Source organism: Ischnura elegans, chromosome 1, assembly GCF_921293095.1.
Source record: "Ischnura elegans chromosome 1, ioIscEleg1.1, whole genome shotgun sequence".
NCBI lineage: Eukaryota > Metazoa > Arthropoda > Insecta > Odonata > Coenagrionidae > Ischnura > Ischnura elegans.
In genome coordinates this window covers 4970211-4988501 of record NC_060246.1, presented here as the reverse complement: position 1 = coordinate 4988501, position 18291 = coordinate 4970211, and the positions used below count along the sequence as shown (strand labels likewise).

Sequence of the window (18291 nt, the reverse complement as noted above, 5' to 3'; positions counted from 1 at the left end):
ATTGTACAAACGTGTTATTTTGCATGAATGCCAGTGACTAAAATCGTGTTCATCCTGCCGCAGGTCAGTTCCAGTCAGCATTCCTATCAAAAAGTGTGCGCTACTGCCGCTAGACGTCTCTACGTCCGCTGATATTGCATCTGATTGCGTGAATCTCTACGAAACATAAATATTGCTAACAGACAGACAAAGAGTGGACTCCATTTATCATTTGTCCTTCTATTTATTTAAAATAGTTTTTCACCCTTTCCACCGAAGATAATTAATATGACTAATATGCTTTTAGATGCCGTAATGCTGGTGTTATTCGGTTTCATGATTCCGATAGCATTTGAGTCGGCTGTTTTGAAACACGATTGTAAACCATTCATACAGGCAGACTTGAAGCATAAGAAGATTACTTCCACCCTTCCACCTTTATTCCGCCGTTAACCTGAAAAAGATAGAATTGCAATGCTCGTGTGGAACCCTAAAATTTTATCACTCTCCTTTCGTCACCCAATTGCAGCAGCACCCATCATTTCCATTACTACTCTGAAAGATAGAAGGTATGAATTTTTGAACAGATTCCGAAGTTTTAGCATTTAATAGTCTGATGCATAGCCATAACTGGTAGTTATGACATGTATATTTGGAGCATCCAAGAAATGAGGATAATAACAGCTCATAATTCACGGTTCAGTACGAGTGTGAGTCTAATGCTGGGACTTTTAAAATCGACTTCTTAATGCCTCGGCATATAGCATCCTGCATAATTACATATGATTTGATCATAGATTGCAAGTGAATATGATCATTAGTGAATTAAATGTTCAAAAGAATGATTTAAAACGGCTAACATGCTGCAATTTTCGCCTCTCGGCAGAGACAGCCGTGGTGACGCCCGATGAGTGATTTTTTTGTGACAATGTAATTGCATTCGGTAACAACGACAACTCACTATAGCGACAGATTTCTCTGTTCCCAACAGCTGTCGTTATAAGGGGCTTCCACTGTATATATTGTTTATAGGAAATTCGATACCCAACACTTATGCTACCGGGAACGCATCCCTATCTTCCCAATGTTAAAATTCTGTCATGCAATATAAATTCATATTGGGCAAAGACCCCAAGAAACACATCCCTTGTACTAAGCGAGGCATGGGTGTATTTGCGCATTTGCTATACATGCATCCCCCGAGTTACGTAAGAGATGCGTTCCGGCAGACTCTGCGTAAGTCGAACCTTTGCGTTAGTGCTTCAGAGATTTCAATCGGCGCAGTGAAATTCTCAGCGGAGAAATGTGCGGTGAAATTCTCAGCGGAGAAATGCGCGGTAAATTCTCGGTGAAGTTTCATTCAATTCACTGCGATATTCATGAACTCTACCGCATATTCTTACGTCATTAGATACAAAATCGATAAACATTAATATAGTCTGAGAGTTGCATCTCGAGCATTGCCAATCAAAATGCGTAATATTATTCTCAGAGTTGACCGATCGTGTGGATTTGGGAAAGTACGGTATCTCAACGCTACATTACTAAACTGAATACTTAAATTGATTCATTATGTTATACTGCGATCTAAGGGCCCAAAGAATGCATTGTCTACCTACCTATAATCATTATATCTTCTGCCTTTTATATATTACGTTGATCGATGAATCTGGTGGTTTCACTGTCACAGTTAATACGCGTAGGAGGAGAGTCTAGGATTACGAGCAAATAACACACAAAAAATATCAGTAAATTACTATATTCTTAGATACATTCACACACACATACACTCAATCTTTCACGCACTAAAACATACTTTCATTCTCTCACATCTCAATAAAATAACGTGAAAATATCATCATTTGAATACATATTTACTTGGCTGGAAACATCAAAGAGTATTTCCAAAGCACGAAGCTGATTAAAAGTGAGCTTTTATTCAACCAACTCCGTCATTAACCCCTCAAGCGCGGCGGGCATTTAATTAAATCCCATCTCAGCGGCCGGATGAGATTTAAATGACTTCGCCTTTTTGGCATACTATCATTCAATAATTTATATTTTTCATAATATACGATCAGTATCATTGAAATTTTTATCAAACTTGCGTAATATAATGCGCTACTATATAATAATTTTTCGAGCGATTTGAAAAAATATTTATTGTTTTATGTATCTCCTTTTATGAACTAATGAATAAATTTTCAATTTCGAAAGATTTTAATTTGGCTTCGAACAAGCTACGATATCTCTAACATTCCATGCATTAAAAAAAATACAATTACATGATGTAATTTAGTTATTTTGGGTTGAAAATGTCATAACAGATTGGATACTTTCGATAGGATTGCTCGTTTCGCCTACTTGAAAATTTACCACTCCGCCCACTTCTCTGACTTTGCTCCATTATTACCGTATCATTTCATTTAGGTAATCACGTGCTAATGTTTCAAACGTCAATATGTGAATATTCAAATGATTTACCTTAGAAAATCTGCCTTGTGTGACATGATTTGAAGCAATCCAAACATTATCCCACTCCACATTTTTCACACCAGTACACGCAGTCTCTTCATTTCCCATATTAGGCACAAACTGCACACCTCCTTGAGACTGTGATTTCTTCCCAGCAGCTGGAATTGTCCTTAGCAAATGTATATTGTGAGTCTTGATACCAAATTGTGTAAGGAATGACGGCTATGTCCAAACAGTCCGTATGAAGTTGGATATTTCAAAAATATTACCTCGACCAATGGCACGCGAAATGATGTCAATTTTTTATACGTGTTTTTCCTGTGAATAACATATGAATTTAGGACTGCGGCATTCAATAGTCTCCTAAATAACTTCATACACCACTTGAAATGGCGTTTTCTTTCCATTAGGTTCGTATGCAATAACAGATCCTTGAAATTCAACCCACCAATGAATTTATTATAACCTAACAGACTTCCGAGTCTCTATTTTGCCTTTCAATACTATTCCCATTTCGTAGGATCCCCAATTATAAAAAAATACCACTCACAGGAAGTACATCCGATGAGAATTTCAACGCACTGCCTAAAAGAACACCACACAGCATGAATGACTCTAGTGGACTGAAGCTCGTGGTTTAGAAGCTCCCTCAAGAGACGAGAAATTATCTCGAAGGGGCCCTGGTATATGCTGACTGTTTAGATGGAATCTTGTCGTCGTTGATTACTGTCCAGAAAATAATATAAAAAAATAAATGCAGGGCGAAGCACATGGCCCCTTCGCCTAGGACGCTAAGGACTAACGAGGCGGGCCAAACACACTTGGGGGCTCGGGGCTCGAGGTGACGACAAACAAGGAGAAGACGGAGAGAAGGCATTCAGCTTAGAAGATACCATATCTCAAGCTAAAGTAGCTGACCCTTCTTGACGTCTCTCAAGCAGAATAGGCGGATTTTTTTCATGATAGAACAGTTGAAGGAAGGCGTTGAGTTTTTGGACCGAAGTCGTCAACGCGCTGGTTTAAAACGGAATTTTATCGAAGTATTTTAAAAACATCTTGAAGGCATAAAGCCGTGATGAATATTTTATTGGAGAGGAAAAACATTTCTTCAAATGATAGAGTAATTAGTTATAATTTAACATGCAATATCTGGCGGAGAAAAAATATTATATACAGTAGGTCAGGAAGCGTACTGGGTACGCATGACGGCGGCATACGAAATTTAAAGGGCGCGTACTGGGTACACATGACGGCGTTGAGGGGTTAACGTGCAACAAAGTTAGTGGGGAAAAGCTTTCAATGACGCAATATTCATTTACTGTTGCACACAATATGAGAGAACGAGAAAATGCAGCTTAATAAAATCTTCCGCCAGAAACATGTAAACAATTACGCAATTAATATCATGTGTCAACTTTTTCTTAACTTTTCGCGGCGTTCATTGCTAAAACTCAAAATTTCAGTGCTGTTACGTGGGTACTAAACAATTCTTTTCCGCAATAAAGATTTCTGCTTGAACTTCATTTTCTTTTAATTCCGCAGATGGAAATGTCCAAACTTGAGGATACAATTTTTAAATAGTTGAAAGTCGGAGTTCAGGTGTGCATGCTACATAACAAGTTGTATCGTACAGGAATGAGCGCAATCACATCCATCGCTAAAACTGCAAATTTTCACGTTGATTGCTGACTTGGGATTTATAAGCGATTTTTCTACAGAAATTAATGAAAATTCCTTCGAGGAATGACAAATATGGATCACTTTGTTATTTTTAGCGCGTAAAAAACTCGATGATAACTATTCGATATTTTTTCTACCATAGGTTGTACTATAATATCTACTTCTTCGCGCTCGCATTCGAAAATTAACGTAATCATTTGAAATACGGTTATCACTTACGTAAGTACGGATTTACGTAAGTCGAGACATACGTAACTCGGGGGATGCCTGTATGAAATATACAATTATAGCTCGTTGACACCATTACTCTTACTATGCGATTGGTTAACTATTGAAGAATCTTGTAAAATTAATCAAGAGTTTTTTTTCCCCGCCCCTGATCGTCATCTGCACTGCTAGAGCAGACGTGCAAGTAAACTTGTAACATTCCTTGTCAAGAAGTAAATAAAATAATTCCCTTTTACAAAAAGGATTCAAGTGGAAGTACATACAGAGTGCAGTCTCGCATTGCAAATGTCAAATGCAAATATCCTGGTGCTTTTGCGTTCAATTAATTTTTTCTTTTTATAAAGAACGTGGAAAACATCGAAGAAGTGTATAATTCATGCATGGATAAGCCGCAATGCAGATAAACCGCAGCCAGATACGAGTCTGCTGTATTTCAATCTAACAAAAGTATAATACCAATTGCCAAAAGTCACTTTTGGACACATTTTGGGCTAACAGGTGACTCAGGCTGCAGTTGACCTTCGGAAACGGGGAACTTAGAAGCAGTTAGGCTGAAAAAGGTCAGTTGGCAAGGAAGGGGGAGGCGTGAAACACGTTTCTATTGTTTGCGTGTAACTTAATATTTTCTTTAGAAGCCATTTGTTTATGGTCTTCGTAACATGATCCCTGCGCAAGCTGGAGCCTTTTGTTTGATTTTGGAGAAGAGGAAAGGGTCAGATGGGGGGTGGAGGGGTGACTGCTAACTGGAGGAGGATAGTGGATTTTGGGAAATGCACAAATGTTTGTGGTTCTATCCTAAAGCTCTGAGCTTCTCCCTTCGGTAGTTCCATCTGGTGTTATTAGCCATAAATGACACATTGTATATATTTTGTCTCATTTTCATCAAATATATGTGGGAAAATTATACCTCGGGGCCTCAATCTTCAAACGATCAATGCAGGAAAACAATACTTCGGGGAATGATAGATGCGGAAAAAATCACATCGTATGTTTGGAACTTTATTTGGGACCAGGAATGGCAGACGATGAATGTGGGAAAACAATCAATGTGGGAACGATAGATCAGGGTTCCACTGTGTAGATATCATGTGTACAATGCTGCTACATAGAGAGTGCAGTCAGAAATGGCATTTATTGAAGGATGTCTACCTGCTGCTATTCAGTGTCAGAAGTGAATGAAAATCGAGGCTTCTAGACTACTAAATTACTGTCCTGAAGAAAATTGTATCGCTCATAATAGGATACACATCACTATTCATTGGCCTTCTCAAGATAAAATAGAAAGGCGAAGGGAAATACAATATTTCAGGAAATATTCCCATGTACTTCCGAGGACAAATTTCTACCACAACTCCCATATTGTGCAAGCAAGAACTTTTTCTCCCTGTGGAATATAATTGAAGTTTCACCCTCGTTCCATTTGAAGCAAGCAACATGAAGAAGCGTAGCCCGTGACACATCGCACATGCAGCTAATGTTAGGGGCCTTGAAGCGGGGCTGGATGATGCCGAAAACATAGTCAAAATTCACTCCACAGTCAGCTACCCAAATGGTTATGCAATATAGTAGTTGAGTTTCAACAAATAACTAAGCACATTTCAATAGCCATGCAACATCCACTGGACCTTGTGATAGGTTCTGTGAAGTTTTAAGATCAGCAAAATTTCCACAGTGTGTGTGTGCAGCATCAAATCATCCCTCAATGAAACTTGATCTGAGGGACCACTTGATTCGTAGCATGATACTTTACCCACTGCACCACCGGAACGATTGGGTTCTAAGGCAGTCTCAACGCCCAATATGTTGGCTGCATCCACGGATGTCTCGATGAGTACATATAATGAATAAATAATGAATTTTTACCACCATTTTCTTGCCTGATTCAACATTATCCAAGCAAGTGCCAAAAACCCACTCCAGGATTATTCAACGAATTCCAATACATAGTAACCAGCCCACCCCAACATGAATCAATCCTCTACGACATGAAGCAATACACCTCAACAAGAAAAAAACTGTCTGGAACATAATTGGACTGACGGCAGGCTTCTCTTAGCCATTTCAACGTGGATGAGTGGTGCCTGATGTGTACACCCTCACCACAACTTAAAATAAATACTTCTTTTAAAAAACTTTTTAAAAAACACGCTTTTATTTCGCTTGGAACAAGTAATGAAAAAAATATTTCAAAAAATGGACTAAAAAGTAAAAAATAAATTTTTAAATGAATAGTTCAAAGAACCTGGGTAATCCATAATATTTTCACTAATAAATTTTTGAAATGATAATTCAAAGAACCTGGGTAATCTATTATGTTTTCACTAAAACTAAAAGCGTGGGGGCCTCACCATAACATATTACTCCATTACATAAAAATACTCCACTAAATTTCTATTACATTTTATATCTAGAACACACCTGATGACACCATGTGGTGAGGCCCCCACGCTTTTAGTTTTAGTGAAAACATAATAGATTACCCAGGTTCTTTGAATTATCATTTCAAAAATTTATTAGTGAAAATATTATGGATTACCCAGGTTCTTTGAACTATTCATTTAAAAATTTATTTTTTACTTTTTAGTCCATTTTTTGAAATATTTTTTTCATTACTTGTTCCAAGCGAAATAAAAGCGTGTTTTTAAAGTTTTTTTTTAAAGAAGTATTTATTTTCTACTTTTTAGTCTTCACATCTTGCAATCGTATACATGACCACTTTCATAAGTTGTGTTTAACTGTAAAAGCCCACCTCGTTAGTTACTGATTTATCAGTTAACATGTCCACCAGCGAGAAGGTGAGGTTTGGCACTTGATGTGAGAGGCTTTGAGCAGCAATGCTTCGAAATTGAGCAGAAATGCTTCAATTTTTTCGAAAAAATCTGCCATGTTGAAAATTCCATATTTAAAATTAATATGTCTATAATGATCAAAATACGCACTTTAGATGTTCGAAAGTGGTAAAATATTGTATTGTCACCGGGAATACGGCTTCGTGTAAAGTTTCAGATCGATTGGAAGTCAGTAAGTGGTCGAATTTTCAATTGCAAGATTTGAACTAAACATACAAACAAGCAGACAGAGTGAGTTAAATGAAAGCGTGTAAAAAGATGAACTTGTATTTAAGATTTGATCCCTGTGCTTGGATCCCGTCATGACAATGAGAGAGAGAAACTATGGATGGAGGTGTGAGATGAGCTCTCTACTCGCTCTGCCACCTGCTGAGAAACGATGAAACTAAAATTTCCTGGCAATAGGATATTCATGATGATAATTCTATGACTGATATGATGTATGAATTAATAATTCCTGAACTGGTCGTGTTTAATTCTGTGTATCTAATTTTGTATTTGTCTCTTTCAGAAGTAGTCTGGACTCCTCAATTCCCATTGGCTTTTGGCATGCAGGTTTATTTTCTTGGAGATGAACTGTGCGTTGGACTACGTGTCCGAAGGCCATATACCTGCTAGCAGTAGAGACTGCATCAACCAGTGACTTTAAACAAGTTATTGAGTGAAGCTCACATCCGCACTCAGTGATGGACGTTGTTTTAGTGGACGTTGCTAAGTGAACTTATCAAGAGAGATGGTGTGTGATTTTCCATGTTCGGAGATTGGATGTGCTTAGCTAGTGTTGCATGGATCAACTGAGTTGGAGAAGGACTAGTGGTGAAAGCTTTAGCTGGTGGAAAACACTTATCACTCCAAGGACACCTGCCATAAGATCACACCCTCACAAATAGCTTCATGCTATGGAATCTATCGGGCCTCTTTTTCTTTAATTTTTATTAGTAAATATATTCTGTCAGTGTCTAGGCCTTAGCCTTTATGCAGAACAGATGCAACTGAGGAAGGTTTTTTTGTGCTCTGAAATGAAAAATGGTTGACAACCTTTTCAAATGTTAATTTTTTAAAGTCCAGAGTGTAACTTGGCAGCAGAACCATTGTTGGTACGTAATTGTATTTTCAGATTTTCAGGGGACCAGATAAATATTCATGTTACTCTAGCTAGGGGAGAAAGATAGTGTTTTACTTGAAGATGCAGATTGCAGTTCAAATAGGAAGTTACTTTTTGTTGGTTACTTGAAGTCATGTTAATTATTATTTCATTACCTGAAAAATATGAAATATAATACTTAAGGTTTCCTCACAGAATGCTTAGAGTATGACTTTTCTTACAGGCATTTTCGCATTTGTGATGAGTGATTGTAACATTTACTCCTATGGGTTTCAATAAACATGTACAGAGATGCTTGACAGAAAGCGTTGAATGTTTATGTTGCTTGTTATACCAATCGGCCGGCCAATTCTCTTTCTCGTGAAATTCCTCTCACGCCCCCTCCCCCCCCCCCCCCACCGTTTGACTCAGACCTCCCCTTTGGCATTGGCTTGCATTTTTTCCCTCCCCCTCCCCCCCCCCCCCCCACGCCTGGCACGAGATGAAGAGATGTCCGGAAATACCTCGCACTTGGGCGGGGTTTTTGACGCTTTATATTTAGAACCGTGTCTCCTGCAGATAGTTCCTCCGCATCCACGCCAGGTGGCCATCGCTTTCCGCCGCAGCAGTTATGGCGCGCGATTTCCGCACCTTCCGCGTGCGCCCTCTCGTGCATCATCGCGTTCTTCGTCGTACCACTCTGTTTCTCCGCCACCAAGCCCTTTATTTCCGCCTTCCTACTCTGAGTTCCGAAATGTCGCCTTCAATGTCTGCACGGTGGAGGAGGAGTGGGGTAAGAAGGGGCCCTTCTTTCTCTGTGCGACTCCGCCAGTCGCCTCCTTCGTTCCTATCCGAATGGCAGTTTAACGAGAGATCCACGACGAGGGTGACTCCTCGTCATAGTAGATGCTGAGCGACACCTGGCCGTCACTTCCTCCCCTTCCCCCGCTCCACGTGCGCCCCCCGCTCGTCTTTTGTCGGCCCAGCGAAGGGATCGCGCGCGCTTCCGCCCGGCAATTGGAGAGGACACGTCACCTTTCCCTCCCCCCTGCTGCACTTCAAGGCCTTCTTCACGAACGGTCGCCATACGCCCTGGATATCCGAAACCAGCCCAATGCACGATCGCAATTATGAATCCCTTTCCCGTGCCATGGCAAAATTACACCGCGGTGATCGCTATGCCTCCAATATGGTGCCAAAGCGTCAGTCGTGAGTATTCACGCGTCATTAAAGAAGGGTAATTAGCTCGTGAAGCGCCCAAGTTGCCTCTCCTCCCCGCTCCTTGACGAAGCTCGTGTCTTCGCAGGCGGACTGAGTCCACTGGAGGTGAGGTGAGCGCTCTTCCATCGTTTCCATCCGTGCTCCCCCCCCCCCCCTTTGCATGACTCCCCCAATTGCCGGGGGTGTTCCCTCATCGGTGCGGCCTCGTCATTCGAGCCGTTGGAGAACGGAGGCGCCCGAACTGCAGGGGTGAAAGAACTGCACACTCCTCGGCGCGAATGGAGGGGAGGGCGGGCATCCTTCATCATCTCGCGGGCAAATCAGCTGGCCAAGTCGCCGCGTGTGGCAGTGCGCGCGCGCGCCGCTCCGATACATCCTCTCTCTCTCTTTCTGGCTGCTTGTGTGCGTGTGGTTGCGTGATGGTGTGGACGCATCGGTGCGCCCGTTCGCGCTGGAATAAACAGTTGTGAAGGCGAAACGGGAAGGAACTCCCCTCCCCGAACGCGATCGCGAGTAAACAAGGAGGAGCGGGGGGGGATTGGTGAGCGCGAGCGAGTGCATTTACTCCCGCGGCGCCCGAGTGAGTGCGAGCGAGTCGGAGGAATACACCAAGGAGCGAGGCTTCATTCTCGTGCATTTGGGATCGAGTGAGTTAGTGAGTGAGTGTCTCCTCCCTCAGTGAGACCGCCGTCCTCCTCTCTAGGCCGCTGCATGCGCGCCAGTCGGACAGCAGCGGCATTGGCCGGCCGTCTCGTTGGCGCCCCGAGGAGGAGCGCCGTGGCCGTGGTGCACGACGGGTGATGCGAACACCCGCCGGCCCCACGATGATGTTCACGGGGGGGGCGCACACCAAGAAGCGCAGTGGAGGGGGCGGCGGAGGGGGGCGCCAGCACGTGTCCTCGGAGCGCCACGGCAGGCCCAGCTACCACGAGGTGAGGGCCCACCATTTAACAATTAACCCCTTTGCCCCCCGCAGCAGGCGAACGAGAGGAGGCAGCCGCCGCCGCCGCTGTCAAGAGGGAGGGGAGGGCGCCCGCCGAATCGTGGACCACGGCCAAGGAGGCGGCATTCCATCGCCGGCTGGCGGACCCCCTCTCGCCGAATGGGTGGGGCCCCCTCCTCCGTGTGGTGGCGCACGTGGGCGGCCCCCTCTCATCCCCCCTCATTCCCTTCGCCCCCCCCCCACCCGCCACTGCTGCGACGACACGCGAACAGCCCTTTCAGAAAAATCCCGCTCAGAGCTCCCAATCTTCCCTCCTCACACCTGTCCTAATCTCCTCTGCCCTGGTCGCCCCTCCCCAAATTACTGTTATTCCCCCCCCCCCCCCCCCCCGAATTTCAACGAAGAAATGAATTGTTGGGAGCCTGACTCTTGACCGGTAGACGCATGTGTTCCTCCCCGTTGCGAAGTTAACAGTTTTGGAGATTTTATTTCGCACATATAAGCTGGTACATATTCGTGTCTTTGTGTGCATTCACTCGATGCTAATTGGCGGTACTCCTTCACTTATTTATCGCCCGCATTGTGTAGATGAGGGAAGGCGATCTCGCCCGGCGTGCTCTTCTCCTGCGTGGTTGTGATGGCGGCCGTTAAATATAGAGTCTCCCTTTCTCGTCGTCCTCTCTCCACAGACACACTCTCTCCCTGGCCGCGTCTCACGCGCGGGAACCCCCTTTCCCCGCCCCCTCACTCCCAAACCCCCCCCCCCCAACCAGAGAGAGAGAGAGGCTGGTCTCACACAAAACTTGTCCTGGCTCCCCTCTTTTAACTCACAATACAACACCCTCTTCTCCCCATCCACCATCATGTAGTCTCATTTCATTTTTAATAATGGACCGGTCTCTAATTAATACCAGGGCGGAATGGCTTCATGCCCTCCACCATTTTTTAAGCAATTTTCTGTGATCGTTATTAAGCTGTGGTCACTCAAATCAGAGAGCTTCCAAAACGAATTCCAATTTACATTGGCGTTCTCGGGTGCACAAGATGCGCTGGAAATTCTCTCTCGTGATCCGTCAATGGAGACTTTCATGGAATAAAACTCCCATAAAATGTTGAACACAGGAGAGAGGCGGTATTTATAAGACACCCTATTCACGCGATCTCTCCTTGTGAATCCCTCCCCTCTGCGGAGGCACCCTCCATTCTCGCCTGCCCCCCACGCCCATTCTCGCACCTTCATTAATAGCGCCCCGCCCCTCGCAATGCTCCACTTGCTGTCCCTCCCGATGGCCTCCGGTGCCGCTTCCACCTCTGCCCCCTCTTGCTTTCTCGCAACCACCGCCTGCATTTCCTTGTGATCGAAGTGGTTACAGCGGAAGAAGGGAGAGGAATGTCTCGCCCTCGTGGTTTTCTTATTCTTTATTTGCTGCTTTCCTTTTAGTCTTTTCGAGCACTTACAATGCTTCGATCTCCCTTTGGTGAGGTGTTCGGAATACCGTATCAATTGAGCGATAATCATCTGCTTCGTTGGGGACTGCATTATATTACGATGACTGATCAAGCTATAACATCATTTCGGGCAGTCGAGTTTATTTGACTAGCTGCACCCAATCATTTTTGCAAACACTATTATGTCACTCAGGAAATTAATGAGATCATTTTTCGTCCACTTTATGGTTGCGTTGATTTATTTACGTAGGGCGAGGTCACGGTTGAAGAGTGCCAAAGTTTAGACGTTTCTCTCGGATCGGTTACTCACGCTCAGATGTGGGAAGAGCGGTTTTTTCAAAACTAGCTTTGCGGCTAACTACATTTATTCATTTCTACATCGAAACCGTCTTTAAGTACGTTCCCCTAATTTCTGTATTTCGTCTATAATTTATTCCAGCATGAATGTGTGCTATGTCTAGCAAGTTTCGCATAATGTTCGTAAAATTGAAACGATTTCCAAAGCAGAATCGTCTATTTGACTTTGATTATTATGTTAGCTATGTTGTTCTGCAGAGCTTTTGACGAGAAAGTTTTCCTTCCATTCTCTACAAATAATTTTCATTTCTCCATTATGCTATACTACGTATATTATGTCCAATATACTACGTATATTATTATTGATATAACATAGTATTCCACTTCGGAAATAAATTTTGAGTTATCAAATAGCTGTATTATTAGAGTGTAGGTGGCTGCAGACTAAAATTTTTCTTTAATTTTTATGGATTCAAAAATGTTCGAAGTTTTCATATAATCAAGAAATCCTATCATAATATACTGAAAAATGTAATGTCGTATTAGCACTCTCCTTTCTTTCGGCACTCCTATCAATGGAAGGTTTTTTTTTTAATCAATACAAATAAGAAGATTATTAACTTTTTAAATTATTTATTGATGGAAATAGTTTTTTGAGGTAGAAGACCTTGACCCTGGCACAATACGTGTATGACTGTACCTGTATGTAATAATTGGTTGTTTTTTCACAATGTCCTGCTCGGTTATTGGAATATAAATTGAAATCGATAGATGGGTTGTGGCCAAATGACCAGTAGGTACGCGATGAGCTTGGATCGGCGGATGTGAAAAATCACGAGAACTAAGGAGGTTACGTTAATCAGAGTAATGTTAGTTGGACGAGTAATTACTTAGAGGAGGACTGCAATGAGTCGTAGTATATTGAGACCAATTTTTAAGTCTGGAAGGAAGACAATTTTATGAACACGTGCGAGACTATTGGACCCAATGAAGATCGAATTACGGAAAACGCGAAATAACTGATGTTCCCAACGTATCTACCGTAGCGTACTGATTCCATTTGTGTTGCCAAAGTTTTTTGTCTATCGGTGTTTGAAGAAGCCGTATATTAACGTATGAATTCATGTGATAAAACTTTTACGTCGTTATGTCTATTTTTAATCAGTGGTCAGTTGTACTAAAAGTGCGTATTTCAAGCTGAAAGTAATGTTCTTGCCCCAACTAAGTCTCCGCAGACATGGTCGAATTCCTTTTCAGATTAATTTTTCCGTGGGCGAAGTGGTTGAAGTCGCACGATGCTTTCCAATTAAATTCGTTCAATCAGAAAGGCATTCAAACCATGATCGCATCTTTAATTTTTCTCATACTAATCTCGGGATAATTTGAGCAGCGCTTTTCAATTAAATAGTCAATTATAGCTTAAACCAAAATTTACCACTTCTTAAGTTACTTTATGTCGTTCACTGAGTTAATCATGTAGCTACAGACGTGCGATTCTAGGTGTCCACCATTTTTATTTTCTTACGGCTACACAAAATGTATTTGCTGCCGTGCAATAATAGGCTGTAGGAATTTCACATATGCATGTGATTTTGGATGAAAATTATGACGGCCACAAGAGATCGGTGACCGTGATCTCAATCGTCGCTCCTATTACTGTGAACGGTGGTGTCTGAGAACAAACAATCTTTTGAACTGTTAATATAGCCGCTTCAGCCCAGGACTTCTTCGCGAAAAATGCTCGCGTGATAGGCGATACGATTAGTAATACAATCACAAAAAACTGGCCCAAAAACATGACAAATCGTGATTTTCTCTACCATGACCTGTATTAATTATACTACAGATTTTGTATGTGAGCCTGTGAGCATAGAGAGCTCTTTCTTTATTTTTATTGAAAGGAAGGGGGTACGAACGCCTGCGGTACAAGACGCAGACAATAAGGGAAATAATCAAGGTTGAGAAATTTCATCAAAGTGCTGCTGGGAATTTTGGTGAGACCTTTGGTCAGTAAATGATGACTGGAAAGCGCGTCGGTGCCGCGGACTGTAAATTATGGAATTTCTATGGTCTGCATGTTGATGGGGGGGGGGGGGGGGGGAAAGCGTCAGTCACGGATCTCGGGAAGCAGTTGCCGATGGAGATGCGGTGGAGACAGTGCCTGGCGAGAGGGTGGGGTGCAAGGAATGTTGGCCAAATGCCGACCTGAAGAGCGTTATAGCGCAATTCAATGGGCATTAATTATCCAGACACGATGGCTAGGCATGCTTCGCAAAATCCTTCAAGCTATTGGCAGAATGTAGATTGACATACCGCCTCAAAAATAACATTTAATCTCCTTTTCTTAGCGATTAAATTATCAGCACGAATGGAACTTTTGATGCGCTTGGCTTAGCGAGAATAAGTTCAAATGATAGATGAGGCCCTTTGCCCCAGTATGAGCCCTTACAGTTTTGCTGTATTACAATTATGATAGGCTATGTGTTACGGCAAGCACAAAAATTATTTTGATGAAATGCAGAGCCCGGGAGAGGCGTACAATCGATCAACTTAAGATATTAAACGTAAAGGTCGGCGGGCACAGACAAGGTCATATTTCAGATTAGACTTGAAAATTTTAGCGTTAGGAATGCACGTATAATAAACCGTTAGTATCCGTTTGTAAGGCCACTGTAGATAACATGAAAATAATGGAAGTAATAGAGCTTATGAGGCACATTATATCCTACCAGATATTAAGGTAAGCATCCGTGAGAATAGATTCATATGTGGCTTGGTAGAACTGCTTTCTCACGTGAAATAATATAAAAACACTTAGTGCATTCCACCAATGCAATTTACATGTACCGAACCGAGTTGCTGTAGCATTGAGAATGTCCACGGAGTGGGTGAAAATCGATAGGTATTTAAAATAGCATTGTGCAGAACATAATAAGTCTTATTAGTTAATTTTACGTAAGCATTTGCGGTCGAAAAAGATACTGATTCTTTCCTGAGTGATGGGTCTATTGTGAATGAATTTTAAGATTTGGCTTGAGGAAGTATTAAACTGCCGCGATGGTAATTCTAGCTTTTGCATACACCACTTCATTAGACCCACTGCCTTCACACATGAGTCTTAAAAAGTCTTTGTGGATCTTTGAAAAGTTTCCATAAATAAGAAATCTTATGATGGAGGCTTGTAAGCTATGATCAATTTTATTCTGACAAACATGGAGCCATTTATGCCTTAAGAAATATCTTGTTCATCTTTTGGCGGTAAAATACCAATATATGACTCATGTTCTCACTCAGTTAATGTAGGATTACTTCGGCGTAAAACATTTCCATTCTTACCATCACTACTATTTTCGCATTTAATCAATCCTTGTTTTATATTGCGCGTATATTTTATTTTTCATCCAGAAATATTGTGGCTTTTAAAAACAATAACGACTGCTGGTCGGCGAAGAGTTGTCTGTTCTCTAAACCTATGCTTGTCCTAACGAGGATTTTCAAAATACGCGCAGTGATTCATACAACCTACTAAGAGCAGGATGCCGTTAATTAGTGTTTCGCCTTTCCTCCTCATTAGTGAACACAATGTTCATATTTTCTATTCATAATTTTCCTTTTTGAGTGGAATTATGATCCGCTTGCAATTCATTCTGTAATTTATCGGGAAATTCAACGCTAGAAGTTATTTTGTAATCGAGGCCGACAAAAATACTCTTAGCAATGGTTTTTTCACCCATTATCCTGCATATATTTTATTTCTTATCCTCGAACGCTCATTTTAAGAGTTCCGGCTCTCTTGTGGCCGTCATAATCCGCCATTAAGTTCCTTAAAAATGGGTCTGAATAATTCCTTCGTCTGCGCAAAAACACTTGCTCAAGCCATTCATTTTCACGATGACCGAATTGTAATTAAACTTACTAAAAAATATAAGTCTTATCCATGCTTAACTTGGGGTTTTAATTCGCAATAAAATCAGAAAAAGAGCAAGCCGAGCTAAAATTTGTCTTTCTCTGTTCTCCCGTGGTTGCCTTGACAGGGTGCAAGGAAAGAATGTTACCGACGGCTTTTTTTTTTTACAAATTTTCAAATTGTTTATTCAATTTTGGTTTCTATATTCGTTTTTAGGAGGTATTTGTACTGTAACCGCAGGGATATCGCCAGAAGAATTGCCACCGTCATATTTAACGCTTATTTCCTACGTCGATCTGTACATTTTACCTTCATTCAGGAACATAATTTTCTAGTTTCATTGAAAGGAGACCTTACCAGATACATATTTTTTCCCAAATATGCAATCAATGACATCGGAATTAAATTTGTTTTTTACCTTACACAAAAAATTTCTTTTCCTCCAAATTTGGCATGTAATAACGCGATTTTGGGAATAATTCTATTGTTACGTGAAATATAGCACATCTATCTGAGAGAAGCACGAAGTATGCTTCACTTTCTTTCGAGGTACGCAATTTTTCACTCGTACCCCGCAAGATATAAGGCAAGAACATTTCTTCCACTCTAGCGTGTCAGAATTTAAACCTTTTTCAATTCTATTTGCTTTTTTACACGAATAAAGAATTATTTTATTTTATTCCTCTGTATCCCTTTCATCAGTCTATTGGAAATTGTTGATAGCGGCAGCGAGATTTTTCCTCACCCAAATACCATGTAAGAATCACAGCAGTCATAGAGTAAGCATTACTTTTCTCACCTGATTTGATTTACGATTGCATTCGCGTGTATTCACAGCTCTTTCTGATGGGCTAACAAGGCTTTTGCTATCGAATGGATGGAAGTTTTTTTCCGTGTTAGCCCCATCGTGACAGAAATTTAAGTCGTGAGTCTCCTACGGTCTGAAAATATTACAGTTGAGTCACCGATGCCGACCCAAATACCATAGCTGTCTAAATCTCATATGTCGGAAATAAACACTAAACACTGTGGTCGTTAAAATGTCATGAGATATTTTTGAACGGCTTTCCTGAGCCCCCTTAAACGTCACATTTATTTTGTCGACCATTTTTTTCGACCGTTCATATCTTCTATCCGTTAATGAAACCCATGGAAAGAACGCAACTAGATTTTGAAGAGAATCTTTGTAAGGTACTCAATGAAATATTTCGATGCAGCGATTTCTTTCGCTCGTCGTAAACCCAAAGCGGCCACGCGCTGGATCGGGTATCCTGAAACTGTAAGAAAATATTATATTGTTGTTGTATACTTGTGGATTGGGAAATTTTTCATCTATATATTTTGTATTCTATCGACATGCTCTAGAGCATTGGAGCATTCGAATCTAATTTATAAAGCCATCGATGACTTTATGCAAAGTTTCGTAAAATTGATCAAGTGCCAATCAACCTGAGTCGGATTATAGAAATAAGAGTGAATGGTAAAGCTGAAATCGAGCTGTCTGTTGAGTGGCCGGGAGTATGAGTATATATGAGTGGAATTAAGTCCTCATGTAGTTTCTCTTGCGCATATAGAGAAAGAATTATAAAATATATCATGGACTGTCCGTTACACGGTTGGAAAAATAAAGTTTGTAGCACCTGCCTCAGCATCATGTCCAAAAAAAGAGAGAAATGTTCTAAGAAAATTAGTGAAAACAAATAAATATTTATATATTTACCATTAATTTTTTACATAAAACATTAATAATAATTTTTTTAAACGTACACATCTAGTCTCCTTCGTAATATTCTAATAATTCTTTAGCCACCACTTAAAATTCCTGAATTATAGAATTCTTACGAGATGAGTGTAGTCTCGACTCGAGAGATTGATCACCCCCTGCCAAACACCCCAGAGGTAGCTCGCTGGGTATTGTAGTGTAGATGTAGTGTTATTTAGATAAAATTCAGTGCTAAAATCAAAGCTCAGACTTAACTAAAACAATAACATAAATTATTATTCACTTACCTTCGGATGTGTTGTGGAATCGCGTATTGTTGTGGAAGAGTCAATCGTTTTGCGTAAATATACACATTCATGAAAGTTAAGAAAAAGAGAACACATCGCTATCTGTTCATTTTTTATACTAAATGATGAAATTTGGTAAAAATAAATAACTATGTTCATATCAAAAGCA

General features: G+C 41.2%; 2 protein-coding genes across 5 annotated transcripts in view; both read left to right on the top strand.

Moving 5' to 3' along the window:
- The window catches only part of LOC124155037 (ran-binding protein 3), a 58031-nt gene extending 49410 nt beyond the window's left edge, over nt 1-8621 (top strand). For all 4 annotated transcript variants that reach the window (XM_046528800.1, XM_046528796.1, XM_046528791.1 and 1 more), the window contains exon 12: nt 7723-8621. The gene's annotated coding sequence lies outside the window, so the exon portion shown is untranslated. The remainder of the gene's footprint in view (nt 1-7722) is intronic.
- Nucleotides 8622-8921: 300 nt separating this feature from the next.
- LOC124154250 (putative protein kinase C delta type homolog) overlaps nt 8922-18291 on the top strand; it is a 69083-nt gene continuing 59713 nt past the window's right edge. The window contains exon 1 of the mRNA XM_046527857.1: nt 8922-10448. Coding sequence (XP_046383813.1) covers nt 10317-10448 — 132 coding nt within the window. The 5' untranslated portion in view covers nt 8922-10316. The remainder of the gene's footprint in view (nt 10449-18291) is intronic.